This window comes from Cotesia typhae, unplaced genomic scaffold (assembly GCF_013202065.1).
Source record: "Cotesia typhae breed Kobodo isofemale line unplaced genomic scaffold, CoteBio_Ctyphae scaffold_13, whole genome shotgun sequence".
In the NCBI taxonomy this organism is placed as follows: Eukaryota; Metazoa; Arthropoda; class Insecta; order Hymenoptera; family Braconidae; genus Cotesia; species Cotesia typhae.
The window spans coordinates 7,858,515-7,876,006 of NW_027423774.1; the positions used below are offsets into that span (position 1 = coordinate 7,858,515).

Consider the following 17,492-nt stretch of genomic DNA (forward strand, 5'->3'; position numbering starts at 1 on the left):
CTTTTGAACGGATCAACCGCTCGAGTCAAAATAGTTGGCAATCCAAAGAGTATCATTGCTATTAAATTTCGTGAAAATTTGAATCGACTCGGTTCTCTAGATTTTTATAAATCTCAAAGATAAAATTTGAAAAAAAAAAATGGTTTTTCTAGAATAACTTCTAAATGGCTACACTGATTGATTCTAAAAATTAATCCGCTCTTCCGTGTAACCCTTATATAACTTTTAAACGGCTTGACCAATTTCATCGCGGTGGTGTCATTCGAAAAGGCTTCGCCAAACTTAGATTTCCTGAAAATTTGAACCTATTCGGACCGATAGATTTCGAGAAAATGCAAAAAAAGTTGTTCTTTTTTCATTTTCTTCAAATATCTCCGAATTGGCTAAACCGATTGACTTCAAAAACTATTCAGTTGTTAATCTTGAAAACTCCCATCGATCGCCACCAAAAACGTCAAAATCGGTTGATGCGTTCGTGAGATATCGTTGTCGAAAAAAATTGAAAAACGGTTTTTTTGTAATAACTTCGAAATTTTTTATCAGATCAATTTTTTTGTTCTCAATTTTTCATAGAGCTTAAAAAATTACATCGATCGCCACCAACAGTGTGAAAATCGGTTGATTCATTCAAAAGTTATAGCAGTTTGAAAATTAAAAATATCGTGTTTTATCAAAAATTTTGATAAGACTTTTGAGCTCGAAGAACTCAGAAGCATAAAACAGCTACTTTCTCTATAGAGCTAAAAAAACTACATTGATTGCCGCCAACCGAGTGAAAATCGGTTGATTCACTCGAAAGTTATTCCCGTTTGAAAATTCAAAAAATTGTGTTTTATTAAACTGCTATTAGAGTTTTTAGCTCAAAGAGCTCAAAATGACACAAAAATCATAGTTTTGAGCTCGATGAGCTCAAAAACGTAATGTGTTATTTTGATTGCTTAATTACAAAATGAGCGGGAAGTTGCAGGGATGGTCTTTAGGGTCAATCGTCATCCTAATTTTTCTTTTTAATTTTTCGTTCACGATATCTCTCGAACGAATCAAACGATTTTGACCGGACTCACGGCGATCGACGTGGTTTTTTAAGGTTAAGAGCTGATTAGTTTTTGCAGTTAAATCAATAAGGTTGTTTAAGGGGACCCGGTGATCTAGCGGCCTAAAATTTGAACTATTTTAAAAAATTTTATTTTTATATGAAGGTAATGACTAATTCTTTCAAATTTTTATTACACTCATTCGATTACTTATCAGCTACATGAAAATGAAAATCAGAACAAAAAAAGGTTTTTTTCAGTTTAGAAAAATTGGGCTGAAGTCCCCCTCTCAAAAAAAAATGAACCTAACTAGCGAATGTTGATTGACCTCTCCCTTTGATCTGAAATAAAAAACAATAACAGATTTTTAATTAGTATAAGCATAGTTATCGCTAGAATTAGAATGAAAAAAAAAATATTCGACAAAATGGGGCGTAGTCAAAAATACGAATCTGAAATTTGTTTTCAAAAAATTCTTTTAACTACGCGCTATTTTGTCAAATATTTTTTTTTTATTCTAGTTCCGACGATGACTATACTTATACTAATTAAAAATCTCTCATTTTCTTTTATTTCAGATCAGAGAGAGAGGTCAATCTACACGCGCCAGTCAGGTCCATTTTTTTGGAGAGAAGAACTTTAGCTCCATTTTTCTAATTTAAAAAAAAAATTTTTTTGTTTTAATTTTCATTTTTGTGTAATTGATTAGTAATAGCATAAGTTTAATAATAATTTAAAAGCATTAATCATGACCTTTATGTAAAAATAAAATTAAAAAAATTTTTCCAATTTTAAGCCGCTAGACCACCGGGTCCTTTTAATAGGCTGTATAAAAAAACTCGACTATTTTTTTTTTTTTCAAAAAATACACTGAAAATCTTGTTCAGAATTTTGTTCATGAGATACGGTAATTCGATAGTGAAAAATACCCATAGAAGGAACAAGGCCCATATAATTTGAGCCACTATTTTAAAGAGCAGACTTCCAGGATAGGCCTAAAAAGATTATTTTTCTTTCGAAAACATTATTTTCTAAACTTATCTTTTACCTAACGTTTGTGGTCGTTTTATTTTCATTTTTATAAACCGTTTATAATTTGTTAACCCAAATTTGTAATACACCAAGTTGTTTGTCTCAATAAATTCAAACAAACAAAACACACACACACACACTGACGTGCGAACAGCATCACGGAAACAACACACACAGACATATCGACGACCTCGCGAGAATAGTCAGGGAACCTTAGAACGTCGAGATCTAATGAGAAGTCGATTTTTGCAAAACGGGGTGAAACCAATAACTTCCCAATTTTTGAAAATTTTCAATTTTCTTAGCAGGAAGTTAAAAATGTTTTTGTTTATAAATTAGGATTTTTTAAACATGAAATTTAGAACATGTCTAATAAACTTCAATAACACTTACAAAAAACTTCTTCACAACAATTGTCTCTTTGGTAAGGGGGAAATAGTCATGATAAAGTTTCCAACATTTAATTTTACATGAAGTTATTTACTCAAAAGATTAAGCATTTCATATGTATGTTATTTTCGCTGATCACATAAGCCATCAATTGTTCTTATTGCAAGACTTCGGAAATATAACAGATTAAAATGCATGCATTTTCCGAACTTTTATTTAGATAGAATTTTCGTGAAAAATATGTTAAATTTGTTTTCTATAAAAAATTGATGTCACTGAAAAAATTTTACAGAAAAATTCGTCACACTTGAAGCTAGACTTTAACTTCGCTTATGAGGCTTGCAATGATTTTAACTAAAATTTTTAATTATCATTTGATGTCTGTGAAAATTAAAACAATACTCCAATTAAATTTTATAGTAAATTTAGTCTCGATCCAAAAATGCAATTATATGGAGCGCCCAGCACAGCAGGCGGATAACAGCTAGTACACATAAATACATCTTGCGGCTCGTGCACGCGCCTTAACAGCTCGTGCTTAACACAATGTTCTTGCCAGATAACGAACATCTTAGTACTCTAACCATGCAATGTACTATTTTAAATCTTCGCAATTTTTTTTTATAAGAAGATTATGATCTCATTAATTGTTTCAGAATGCGCATTCTCACCACAATGGGAAGGTACATGGTTTCAAAGTGGTGTCAGACAGCCAATTCTGATATCAAAAAATATTTTATCTAGTAAAGGTAGATGTCTTCGTAACGAAGGAGACAAGTTTCTTGTTGTTGATGAGTAAGTTATTATTTGTTCTACCATTAGTTATATCTAGTTTGCGTTAAAATAGAACGGTAAATGGTGCGTTCTCCATCCATTCCACTATCCGATGACCTGAGACGTTTTATTTTTTCTACAATTAATTATAAATTTCAATTATTCAAACTTTTTTTGAGCGACCAACTGTGAATTGACAAATAACTAGGTATCTAAGAATAAACTAACGAATATTTGTCAATATACATATTTGCAAGTCATTGAACTCTGGAACTCTACAAGCTCATGTATGAAATTCTTCACAGTCTTTTAAGTTCAATGAGCTTTACATTAGGGACAAAACAACTTGTAATCTAGTAAATTGAATTTCCCGCGGTGGGTAAAGGCTTTCTCTTACTTTTCGATCAGACTGAGTAGTTATGCGACTCGTCACCGGATCACGTAAATCGAAAAGTCCCCCACCATCGTCCCCCCAAAATTAAGCGTAAAGAAGAATGGAAACATTCGAGAAGCTGATAGGTCGGAAGTTATAAAAACGCCAGCAGGATGACAAGAGGTTCTGCAGAAGCCAGTGGCAATTCGAGTGTTAAGTGCAGTGTGCAAACCATTCACAAAGATCGAGGAAATTTCTTCATCTAAAATAGGTAAGTCTCTTTATACTCGGGGCTTCACAAGAAACGAGGCGATTAATTAATTTATAAAATTTTCTTAGGTTAAAATTTTGTCGTAAGGCCCTTGGTCTGATGGTTTGATTTATTCGTCATATTCATTGAATTGTGTCTTACAGAAAAATTGGAAGAGAATTTATTTTTAACATTCATAACTGGACGGAATTTATAGGAGGCCAGCCAACTATCTTAAACCAGGGTGACGATTTATTTAGCTGATTTCTGCTAACGTCGTACGAGTACTAGCCTTCGTTGGAATTAATAAGTTAACAACAATACGCTCCAGGTATTCAACAATAAATTAAGGCCTAAGTTAGTTATTATAAATTAAGAAACTCGAATAATTCTTGTTGATTGTGTTAGTTAGTAATTGCTGTCGTTCTCTCATGTGTTAATTTATTTGTTTCAAGGTTATAGAACAAAAAAGTTGGGAAAATCAAAAAATGCACGTCTAACAATCTCACTTTCCACTATAAAATTCATTAAAATAGAAAACAAAAAACAAAATAATGAAAGACAGAAAACTCTGCTATCCTGGGAAAAATTATCAGATTTGATCAGATATGAACAAGCACGAGTTCAGATCTGATCAGACATAAAAAATAAACGGGTCTGATCAGACCTCGTCAGGCATGTTCATGTCTGATCAGATCTGTTCATGTCTGACTCGATCAGGTCCATAAAAAAAAAAAAAAAAAAAAAAACTGCTAGCTACGACGATTCAGACTGATATCTTACATATTGACTGATGCTTTACCTGTAGACTGACACTTTACCTGCTGACAAAATGACTCATCTTAACTTTGAGGTATCTTTCAAACTACCATAAGTAATTTAAATTTTATACGTGACTTATCCTTATAGTTAACGGAGTTCTTTACCTAATTTGTTAATTATAACACAGGACCACAAAAAAAAGTAGTCTGATGCGACAAAGATTTTCCGACGTATTTTTACCGCTGAACACGAATCTGAAGTCAAAATTGAGCGTCAAACTGCGAAAAACGGAGTAAAATAATAAAAACTGATAAAATCCATGATCTAATAGCATTTTCAGTATGTTATGGTCAAATTGCAGTTTTTGCTTTGTTTCTCTCTGTAGCATCCATCAGTGATTCGCAAATATATTTATCAGCCACTTACTGTGTCTTATTAATTACTTTCATCAAATCAATTTTGTCTTTGATATAAAACCAAACGTCAGGACATTAAATCGGTACATTTACCAGCGAAAACCTGCTACGTTTAGGTTGCCTGATGAATTTGAAACTTCACTTTCTTGATTCGCATCTCAAATACTTTTCGGAGAACAACGGAGATTTTAGTGAAGAGCAAGGAGAGAGATTTCATCAAGATCTCGAAGAATTTAAACGGTGATTTCAGAGGCAGTGGGGAGTAAATACGTTTGGAGATCACTGCTGAAATCTACAAAGAGTAACTCAACAGAGAGGAAAAAAGTGTAGCAGAAATCTGTGGCACAGGCAATTTGAGAAAAAAATGGCCAGGAATCGACATCAATTATAAGATTATAATTATCATGCAGAAAAAATGATTAGATCGTAGATTTTATTGGTTTTTTAAATTTTTCTCTGTTTTTTGCAGTTTGACCTCCAATTTGGACTTCAGATTCGTCTTCAGCGGTGAAAATTAGTCGGAAAATCTTTGTCGCACACCGAGCACATACCACTTTTTTTTTTTTGGTAGACCTATGTTATAGATAAGAGTAATTTACTTGGGATGGCTATGTATTTTTTTTCGCTCCATTACTATATGGTTTTATGTACAGTAAAAGAAAAATTTCTATAAGGTTTATTATGTAATTATAATATGATTCTTTTCTTTTAATTTGAAGTTTTTTCTTTATTTAAAACGTACAGAAAACTAACAATTATTGTGTTCTACTATTTAGCAGCCTTTGAGACTACTGCAATGAACCAAGGCGTCGCTTAAAAGAATAACAGACACTTTGACTTAGCACCTATTGATATCAACTGATATATTTTTGTATTTGCACGCTATCAAACTCAAACGTATACTGAATAATCTTGTTTTTCGCGGATTCAATGGAACGCAGTAAATAATTTTGTGTCATTGCATCAAAAATCATCGTTTTGGCATGGAAAATTAAAAAGTTTATGCATAAGCTGAAATTTTTGATAAAAGTTGTACATTTAAAATTTATAAGGGGAAAGAAACTGATACGTCATACAAAACAAATTAATTTTAAAGGTAGAACCACAGTCTATAGTTCGCTAAAATTTCTCTTCCAGACCAAAAATAACATTGACATCTGCTTTATCTGCGAGCAACATCTCATCATCCAAGATAGAGCATGGTTCGCTGAAAAATCCGGCACAGCGTCAATCTGGATGGTTAACACTAAGAATATCACCGTCGACAACAGCGGAAGCGGATGAGGATTCGTCTGGATCAAAACCCCCACGACCTACTTTATGAGCGTCTACCTTTCACTCAATGAAGGGATTCGGGTATTCTGACAAAAAATGGCAGATATAGAGGACGCCATTCCCCTTCAGCATTCGATTAGCACCTTTTCCGGTACCGCCTCGTGATTATCGACCACGGAAATGGAATACCAGGTAGCTCGATTTAAAGGCTCTACGAACTTCTCTGACACGAAGCTCGTCTTCTTTTCAGAACAACCTGATTCCGAATACTCGATACGAGACAGAAACATTAGTGTCAAAAGCGATGGAATCAATCGTCGCTTCATGCGATGCTTTTATGCCACGGATGAAAAAGCGAGGCTTCCTTAGACCAGCATACTGGTGGTCTCAAGACATAGCACAACTTCGGAAAAAAAGTTGTGCTAGGCCAAAAAGAACCTAAATCGGGCTATCAAAGCAAGCAAAGCGAAATTGTGGCAAAAGATCTGTAACGACCTTGATAAAGTCATCTGGGGTAAGGCCTACCAAATTGTCGCCAAACGACGTGGAAAGGCTTCACCAAAAGCGCCGAAACCATCTGCCTTAATGAGCAGCATCGTAGCTGAGCTGTTTCCCAAACACCTACCGCAGGAAAGAAGACATTATATGAAATACAGTAAAACACTTTTCACAACCAAGGAACTATAGGATGCGGTGAAGACTCTCAAGACAGGAAAAGCACCTGGGCCTGATGGTGTCCCGGCATCAGTGATCAAGATTGTAACTCTGAAATACCCAGTTATACTTCTGAACGCTTACAACGCAAGCCTAGCAACTGGCACGTTTCCAACGGCCTCGGAGCGGCAGAGATTGGTTATGTTAGAGAGAGGCAAAGGTATCCCTGTAATACTCTCGTCATTCAGATCACTCTGCATGCTAGATATTACTGGGAAACTGCTCGAAAAGCTTGTACAGGGAAGAATATGTAACGACATCAATCGTGCTGGAGGCTTTGCCACAAACCAATATGACTTCCGGAAAATACGATCGACATTCGACGCGATCCAGAAAGTCGTAGGGTGTGTCTTATCCTTACACTAGACATCAAAAACGTTGTCAACAACGCGAATTGAGGTGACATTCTTGGTGCCTTGGAACCCAAATTTGACGCGAAGCCGGAAAATTTGGCAATAGCCGATGACTATCTTAACGAAAGAACGCTGATAGCAGAAATGACGGAAGGTCCACAAGAATATGTCATAACGTCTGGCGTACCGCAAGGTTCAATCATGAGGCTTGACCTAAGGAACGCGGACTGTGACGAACTCCTAGAAATCCCGTTGCCAAAACAAGTAGAACTCACGGGCTTCGCGGACAACATCGCGGATACGATAGTAGTAGACAGTGCTGAGGAGGCAGAACTACTTATTCGAGAAACCATTGATGCCTTGAGAAACATCACCTGAAACTCGCCAAGCAGAAAACCGAGATCGTCATCTTGACTTGACAAAAGTAGTTCCCAAAACCTTTCTTCGTCGACATGGGTGGGACAACATTGACATCTACAAGGGCACTGCGTTATTTAGAAGTTGTGATCGACGAGAAGCTGTCTTTCCGAGAACACCTCGAAAACGCTTGCACGAAAGCTAACAAGACAATATTCAACCTGTCGAGAATCATGGCCAACACAGTGGGGCCACGAATCAGAAAAAGGAGGGTGTTTCTAGAAATAGTCCACTTTATATTACTCTACGGAGCATAGATATGGGCAGATATCCTGAAACAGAATACGCACCGGCAAAAGATAGTGGCAGTGCAACGACGAGGAGCGCTCAGAGTCACCCGTGCCTACCGCACGCTTTCAGAAGCAGCCGTATGGGTCATAACGGGTGCCGTGCGAATCGATTTATTAGCATTTGTGAGAACGAAAATCTACATCGCCAAAACAAATGGTGACAACTCTAAGGAGGCAAGAACGAAGACGCAAACACTACATGAGTGACAGGACCGATGAACATGCGGGGAAACAGCCAGATGGACGGCCCGCCTGATTCCGGACATAAACGTCTGGCTTTTTCGGAAGCATGGAGAAGCTGACTTATGGAGAACAGAAGTACCTCCGAAGAAACTATTGGCTCTACGCTCTCTCCCGAGAGATTGATAGCCTGCATGCTCAGAAAAGAAAATAACTGGTTAGCTGTTGCATCCTACGCGCAGCACCTTCCAAAAGAAAAAACCGTAGAAAGAGACCAGTAACCAGAAGTAGGCGTCGTGAGTCGCAACATGGACTGGATTGAAGTAATACTCACGCGGTTCCGATATATATTAAAAAAACTTAATTAAAATTTAATAAATTAAAAAAATTTAACTAATAATTTTTTCAAAATTTTGTTGTTGTTAACTTTTTTTTTACTTTTTATAATGATATTGTGTTGAATGTATTAGCTTTAATTCCTTTTTTTATTTGATTTGAGGAATCTAATAATTTGTCAATCAAATCCCGTCTTGTATCGTCCACCATTGAGTTCACTGTCTTTATCAATCGTAATGAAATTAAATTTATCATGATTCCAACAAGCATTGCACATTTCTCGAAATTGTTGATATGACATATTTGTGTTGACGTGATCATCGCAGATGTGCTTAAGGTTCATTTCATCTTGATGAAAGATTACAAGCAGGTTTGCGTTGTCTCGCACCAGATGCTTTGGGATACGAGCATAAGTTTGTCGATGATAGAATCTGTCAGCATCTTTGTGAAAGCTGTGAATGATGCTAATGCAAATAGAGAGCAATTAGCTAAAAGCAAAAGACATAATTCTGCAATGGAAACAATAGCAACTGGAAAAGAAATGCACTTAAATGCACACAAAAAAGAAGTTGCTCTGTACTTGTGACCTCATCCAAAAAACACATGAAGCTACCACATTGAGCTCTGACTGATATTGACATAAAGAGATATGCTAAAATAATGTAAATTCCTCACTTTCGAGGTATTTTCATAAGAAATGATCTACCCGATTCAGGACCAAGAGTCAAAGAATCTGCAATTGTAAACCTTGATGATAAAGATGGTCCTGGAACGCACTGGGTGGCGTATAAAAAGTCGGGAGATCAAGTTATTTATTTTGCCTGTTTCGGAAAACGTGGTACAGTCGTTAATTTTCCTGGAGAAACAATGACAATTCGCTTAAAATTGGAAAAAGCTATATGAATGAGAAAAGATGGAAAAAACTATCAGTCCTCAAAACCCTTCCAAAGGGTTAACACCTTAAAACGTATCATTCTTCAATAGCCTGAGTCGTCGAATACGGTGTGACAAAAAATAAAAATACATTTCTGCTGTGCATCCTGTGTATTACCATGAAAGACATCTTAAGTATGCAGCAAGGTATTGTTTGTGATGAATCTATCGCACATTATGAGGTTCATGTGCATCAGCCATATGAATCATCACTATTCAACAACAATGATGAAATATGTATTGTAGTGCAACATCAAAATCTGTATTTATTACTAAGTAAGAGTAGTCTTTACATACATGGTCAACTAACAAGAAACAAGGGAATGCTGCAATAGTGCCAACAAAATTTATCAATATGGGTATTTGCTATCTGTTTCGAGAAATACGGGACATTTTGAATCACTGTTAGCTTAACATGTACTGTCAAAGGATATATCTCACAAAGTGCAACACAAACAACTCTATTAGAAAATTCTGGATGGTTATAAAATACGACTACTAATTCATTAACTGATGAGAATGGATATTTTGATGTGTGCATTCCTCTTTATTTATTAAGTGGATTTACAGAAGATTATCGTCGAATCAAACCAAACTGCGAGCATCAGTTAATAATATCAAGATTTTAAACAGAGACAGATGCAATTTATTAAATGACTGCCAAAGAATTCAAAATCACATTATACAAAATTGAATGGATGATGCCGTACATTAAAGTTTCCGATAAGCAAAATATTCAACTTCTTAATTATCTTTCTGGAGATCCATCAAAATCAATGAGTTACCCCACGTGAGAATTGTATCAATATCGCCACTTTTACCATTAACAACCAAACATGTATGGGCTGTCAAAACATCATATCAACTGAAAAAACCACGCTACGTTATTTTGGGCTTTCAAACATTATCCAAAAATCAAACAGAAAAAAATGCTTGTGTATTTAATCATTGTAATATTCGTGACGTGAAATTGTACCTGGATTTCCGGTGTTATCCGTATAGGAATTCGAATCTTAATATTGCACAAAATCAGTATGCTATATTGAATGAATTGTATACAAATTTCCAAGCATCATACTGTAGTAAAGAACCTGAACCATTGTTATCAAAAAAAGATTTTATATCAAAAGCACCACTGGTTGTTATCAATTGTTCCATGCAGAATGAATCATTAAATTCGGGACCTGTAGACATTCGTTTAGAGTTTGAGTCTGCAGCAGCAATTCTCGATGAAACAGCAGCTTACTGCTTAATCATTCATGATTGCATTGTAAATTATAATTTAATCAGTAAAAATGTATGTAGACTTGTGTAATTTATTTTTATAATATTCAATTAAATAATATAGATATAAAAAAAAATTATTTCATTATTATCCTTTCCAATTCAATCTTAAGTAAGTATGATCTTCGTGGCTCGTTGAGTCAAGGAGTATGTTGGTTGATACCTATGTAAGTATAAATTTTAGGGTCTAGGTTCGAACCCCTGAGCCAGTAGAACCACGAAGACCATTAATTTTGTTTGAAAAATTTAAAATTAAATCGGACAAAAAAATAGTATATTACACCCCTTAGAAAGGAAAATAAGAAAAGCCTCAGATCACATGTAATCTAAGGTTATTTTTTTTGCCTTTTAAGGGCTGTCTACTATTTTTTTGTCCGACAAAGGCAGAAGCCGTAACTTTGTTTAGAGCAGAGGGACGAAAGTTGCTACTTTCCGCCCGTAGGGCAAAAAACATAATTATAAGGCAGTATTTCCACTACTCCAGCTTCACTACTCCAGATTGGTTGAAAACAAATGCAAACTTGTTAGATGACATCATCGATTCCAAAGAAAAATTCTGAGAAAATGAAGACATCATTTTGATGTAAATAAATATTCTTGAAATAATACCGAAGAAGAGGATTCTGGAAAAAAAATTACCCGTGAAAGAGGAAGAATTTTGAAAAAATTACAGAACAAAAATTTCAGAGGAACACTGCAAGAAAACAGAATGGCTGACTTTCGCAAGAACAAAATGGTCGACGTTCATAAAATGGTCCTTTCATAAAAAATAGAGTGACTGACTTCCCCGAAATGTTTGACTTCCGCGAAATGGACGACTTCCACGAAATCACCACCAAATCGATCGGTAGAACAGATCTAAATATTGCCGATGATGGTGCACAAACTCTCGATCGTATTCACCCTCCGTCGGTAACCATCGCTCTGATGGTAACCGGTCCTAGGAGCCCCTTATATCACTACTTATCGATTGCGAGCAAATGGACTAGTTTTTTGGGAAAATGGCTAGAGAGTCCCTTGTTATCGGACACGAGGCCTCAGTTGGTTTACGACAATGAACACTTCGGGAGACACGCGGGAGCCCGCATAAAGAAAGGAGTGTGGATCTGACGTTCTTGGTCGAGTCCCGTTTTTTTGCTGAGTATTCTCAAATTGAGCAAAAATTAATATTTGTACGCCGCGTTGTGTCCTAGTGCAGATAATATGTTGTTGAAAATTATTGTTAATTTATCGAGTCGATCCCGTCGTTAGTTAGAGGTATTGGGGGAAAATCCCTGTTCCGAAAGCCACGCGTTTGGGTCCTCGAGTCAGTCAGTTATATTTTTAATTCATAATTACACACGCAAAATATTGTTTTTAGTATTTATAAATATCGTTAGTTGACGAATCAACGGTCTTATTCAAATCAACGATTGAGACCAATATTTATATATAATTGTCAAGAATATAGACCGATATTACTATTATTGTTATTATGGAGTCTACCCGGCAGAGGCATTTGGCTTTGGACTTAGTTTTTAGTAATTTCAAGTTTTGAGTAAAAAGTTTTTAACAGTTATTTATGCTGCACAGTTGGCCTTTCAATTAATTATAAATAAATTACAAAATACAAAAAATGAACAAAAACCAAATGAATTAAAAGTACGTTACCAGGTTTATTATAACGATTTCTGGAACCAGTCCAGAGCAGAGAGCTTATCTTAGGGTTAAAGAGAGAGAGTGAGTGGAGGAAGGAGCTGTTGAAATAATCCGAACAAAAACAGTTTCACTGTTAAAAATTGCGCCAAGCCCACGTTCATAAAACTCATCTCAATAACATCTGCACTTTGCAAAAAAAATAAGACTCGTTACAATAATTTTCATTCTATACAAAAAAAAGTTAAATACAAAAAAATACCAAGAAACCATCATAATGTTGAAAAAATTGAAAAACATTTGTTGAAAATTTAAAAATTATGAAAAAATTTTTTTATCGTACTTGGCGCGCGTCATTGAGTACCCCAAATTTTTTCAGGATACATGAACATCCTTTTAATGTTTCAACATTTATAAGTAAGTCAACCTATAAAATGCATAAATGTAATTAATGAAATATTATTTTACGATACGTTTAACAAAAGTTAGGTAAAATCAACATGGCATACGTATTTGAAATTTTTAAATTCTCCGCACATCGTTTATGATTTCAATAAAACGCCTTCTCCTGTTCGGTTATGCAATTTGCTTACAAGTGAATACGCCTGCATACGTTGACTCTGTAGTGGAATCACTGCGAAAATTGAGTTGACTAAAAAATAAAACATATGGCCGACTAAATTGAGAAAATGCGGTGTGATTGCCAATCAAAATGTGTTAATTACAATTAAACGAAGCACGATCAAGTTTCTTCATGAAAGCTTAATGACGGAACTGAAAAAAATTGAATTAAAAAATTTTGTGTTATTTCAGATATCTTCACCAGACTACCATATTGACAGTTATTTTCACTAAAAATCTGAAAAAAATTTTCGAAACGGATTTTTTCGCTGAAACTGATATTAATCCAGTAAGCAGTGTTTTTAATTCGTTGAGTATACTTCACTGATGTGAATCTATAAACATAACAATGTATGAAATCATATATTATATAATTAGAGCTGATAAGATATTATATATATATATAATTATACATATTTACATTACATAAATTCAAGCGAAATCGTTTTTCTCGGGTTGAAATTCGTTCGAAAAAATTTGGGGTACTCAATGACGCGCGCCAAGTACGAAAAAAAATTTTTTCTTAATTTTTAAATTTTCAACAAATTTTTTCAATTTTTTCAACATTATGACGGTTTCTTGGTATTTTTTGTATTTAACTTTTTTTTGTATAGAATGAAAATTATTGTAACGAGTCTTATTTTTTTGCAAAGTGCAGATGTTATTGAGATGAGTTTTATGAACGTGGACTTGGCGCAATTTTTAACAGTGAAACTGTTTTTGTTCGGATTTCATATCTTTTTGTTAAGTGTAATTTTTGCTCGCCTCTTAATACATTCTTAATTTTAAAATTGAACTTTTCCCGCGCAAAATTAGAAATATGTAAATAAATTAATTAATGCAGGTAAAGCTATTATCATATAAAAGGTTATTTGTTCGTTAATTTTGAAAATCAAATCCTAACAAAAAAATTAAAATTCTGTTTCTCTCATAGTAGCTAGTAGCATTAAAAAACTTAACGTGACTGACCCATGTAAACTCTTCGGTTTCAATCAATTAACTAGCTTATCAATGGGGATTTTAAATTTTTTATGTATATATAGTTAAAGTTTAACATTTTTTTGAATTAAAAAAGTTGTTAATCTAGATTTAATGCTCTACTACACATTAATTTAACAATAACAATAATTATTTTGGTAATGAGATAAACAATGATAATGATACTTTTAACATCAATTTATCATTACCGATATAATAAATTTCATTTTTATAATGATTATTATTGTTATTGTTACAATGACATTATTGTTAATAAAGGGGACAATGCATCATACGCATAATTGTAATACCTATGGCCTAAAAATTACAATTATTTGAAATCCGCTCGATTGAATAACAATGCCACCTACAGGCAACGACTACAAAGTCGTAGAATGTGTACACTATCCAATGAGAATTGCCTAAATCTTGAACTGCTGGCCTGAAGGAAGAAAGTAAAACTCAAACAATCTTTAGCCTGTTGTGTATTTAGTCTAGTTAATAAATGAAATTCAATAGAAAGAATAGGTTTGAAAACCATCCACATATGAAGTTGTTTGATAGTTTGTTCTAGAAATTTTGTATTTATAAAGTATTTTAACATTCTTAATTTCAAAATTAAATTTTTCCCGCGCAAAATTGAAAATTCATAAATGAATAAATTAATGCAGGCAAAGTTATTCTAATATGATAGGTTGTTTATTCGTTAATTTTGATAATCAAATCCTAATAAAAAAAAGGCCATTCGGCAGCCGAAATGGAAGTAGATTTCATGAAAATGAATGTAAAAATCTAAAAATTACTTGGATTGAATACGAAATTATCGTTTCTAACTCATTATGGATCATTTTTAAACTTAACGTACTTATTCTACAGATAAATACGAAGGTCATGTTCTAAGATGAGCTTTATTGTTGAATTTCCACCTTAGGATCATAAGTCTTTTTTTGTGTACCAGCATACTTAGAAGTTTAAAATATTCAATGAAAAATAATATTAATTAAGCGTTAGTTAATTAATTAATAAATTGAATTTTAACTATATTGTCTTGGTACTAGAGAAGATATCTACAAGAAAATAAATAATAAAAAAAAAACGACATACATATATTTCAGAGCTGTGTATACGAATTTTTTATCTATATTTTAAGCTAAAAATTTCATATTTGGTATAGCGGAATAGGACCTACTTTTGAGACAAAACATATAGTATGTTAATCAAATTGAAGCTTATTTAAAGAGCTTTCAGATGGATTTTACAGAATTTCAATAAGTTATCCCTTTCAAAAGTTATTCAAGTTAGAAAGTGAAAATATATGAATTTTTAGAATTTTAGAATTTTGGAATCCTGGCATCTCTGAATAATTTTAGACCTACTCATATGTTATGGTACTCAAATTAAAGCTTATTTGAAGAGCTTTCAGATGCAGTTAACAGAATTTCGACAAGTTATTCCATTCAAGAGTTATTCGAGCAAGAAAGTGAAGAAATATAAATTTTTATGATTTTGAAAATTTCAAAATCCTGGCATTTCTAATTTACTTGACCGATTAAGCTCATCTACGAACTTGACTTCGGTATCTATCTGTAGAATAATTATGTTGAGTTTGGTAAAGATCCGATGTAAATTGGCGACGCTATCGTCGTGACAAGCGGCGTTATATCTGATATATACAGGGTGTCTCTGAAGTGGCGGGAGTAATTGTTGGGGTCGATAGAGAAAAAAATACTGAATCGAAAGTTCCTGAGCCAAAAATTTTTTTGGGCCATAGAATTTGAGTTATGAATTAAAAACGATAGCCAATCAGAAGCGCGCTATTCGAGAAATGAAAATGAGCGGGGAAGTAGAGGAGACGCGAGAGTGAGATGCTGCAATAGCAGCTTACTCGCTCACACAAAGCCGAGCATGAGAGGGGATTGTGACGCTATGAGCCGAGTACGTAAGTGTGAATGAGTGGATGTATGAGGTCGCAAGCGGACGGCTTAATGTATGAGTGTGTGTCCGTGTATCGCAGCATTATTGGAGGCGTTGTAACGCTGAATTAAAGCTAACCGGGTACTCTAAGACAGAGGAAAAATTTTAATTTTTATTTTTATTCGAAAAAATTTAATAAAAAAAAAAATAAAAAGGCCCAAGATTTAACCAGACCCACAGAAACGGAGAGTAAATTTTTAATTCTCATTTATTTTGCTGGGGATTATTTTCAAATACAAAAAAAAAAAAAAAAGGCTAAGATTCAACTGGAATCCAAAAAGAGATGGATGAAAAATTTTTTTTTTTATTTTTAATCAGCAAAATTATTTTTCTTTAAAAAAGAGCCCAATCTCGACTGGAGCAAGAAAAAATGATTGAAAAATTTTATTATTAATTTTCAATCAACAAAATTATTATAAAAAAATAAATGGGCCCAAGTCTCAACCGGACCCAAACAAACGGATAAAAATTTTTATTACTTACTTAATTTGCTGGAAATTATCTTTAAAAACGAAAAAATGCCCAAGACTCGATCGGATCCAAAAAAATAACAGTACAAAAATTTTTCCTTATTTTCAATCAGCAAAATTGTTTCTTTTAAAAAAGGCCCAATCTCGACTGGAGCAAAAAAATGATTAAAAAATTTTATTATTAATTTTCAATCAACAAAATTATTTAAAAAAAAATAGTCCGCAGACTCAACCGGACCCAAACAAACAGATAGATAGTTTTAATTACTTATTTATTTTGATGGGAATTATTTTAAAAAACGAAGAAAATCGCCCAAGACTCGACCGGACCCAAAAAAAAAAATAAATTGAAAAATTTTGTTTTCATTTTCAATCAGCCAAATTAATTTCTTTTCGAAACAAGGCCCAATCTCAAACAGACTAAGAGAAACTAATTAAAAATTTTATTTTTATTATTAATCAAATATTATTTAAAAAAGAAAATAAGCCACAGACTTAACCGGACTTAAACAAACGGATAGAAAATTTTTATTACTTACTTAATTTGCTGGAAATTATCTTTAAAAACGAAAAAAATGCTCAAGACTCCATCAGACCGAAAGGGAGATGAATAAAAAAATTTTACTATTCATTTTTAATCATCATAATTAACTTTTTTTATAATAAAAGGCTCAATTTCGACCGGACCCAGAAAAAATGATCCAAAAATTTTATTTTTTATTGTTGATCATCAAAACTAATTAAAAAAACAAATGAGGCCCTAGACTCAACCGTAGCCGAATGAACGTATAAGAAATTTTTATTTTTTGATTTGAATTGGAAGGGAAATTATGGAGAACGAAAAGAATGGCCAAGACTTGTCTCGACCTCGAAAAGACATTGGAAACTTTTATTATTTACTTTTGACGAATAAAGAATGATTTTTAAAAGAAAGCACAAGAGTCGACTGGACCTAAGTAAAAGGATTGAAGAATTTTTTTCTTGATTTTGTTAGCGTCAAT

At 33.6% G+C, this 17,492-nt stretch overlaps 1 protein-coding gene across 1 annotated transcript in view; it reads left to right on the plus strand.

Annotated features, from left to right (window-relative positions):
* Positions 1-17,492, plus strand: part of LOC141534509 (uncharacterized) — a 121,676-nt gene that overhangs the window by 33,047 nt on the left and 71,137 nt on the right. The window contains exon 3 of the mRNA XM_074253901.1: positions 3,113-3,251. Coding sequence (XP_074110002.1) covers positions 3,113-3,251 — 139 coding nt within the window. The remainder of the gene's footprint in view (positions 1-3,112; positions 3,252-17,492) is intronic.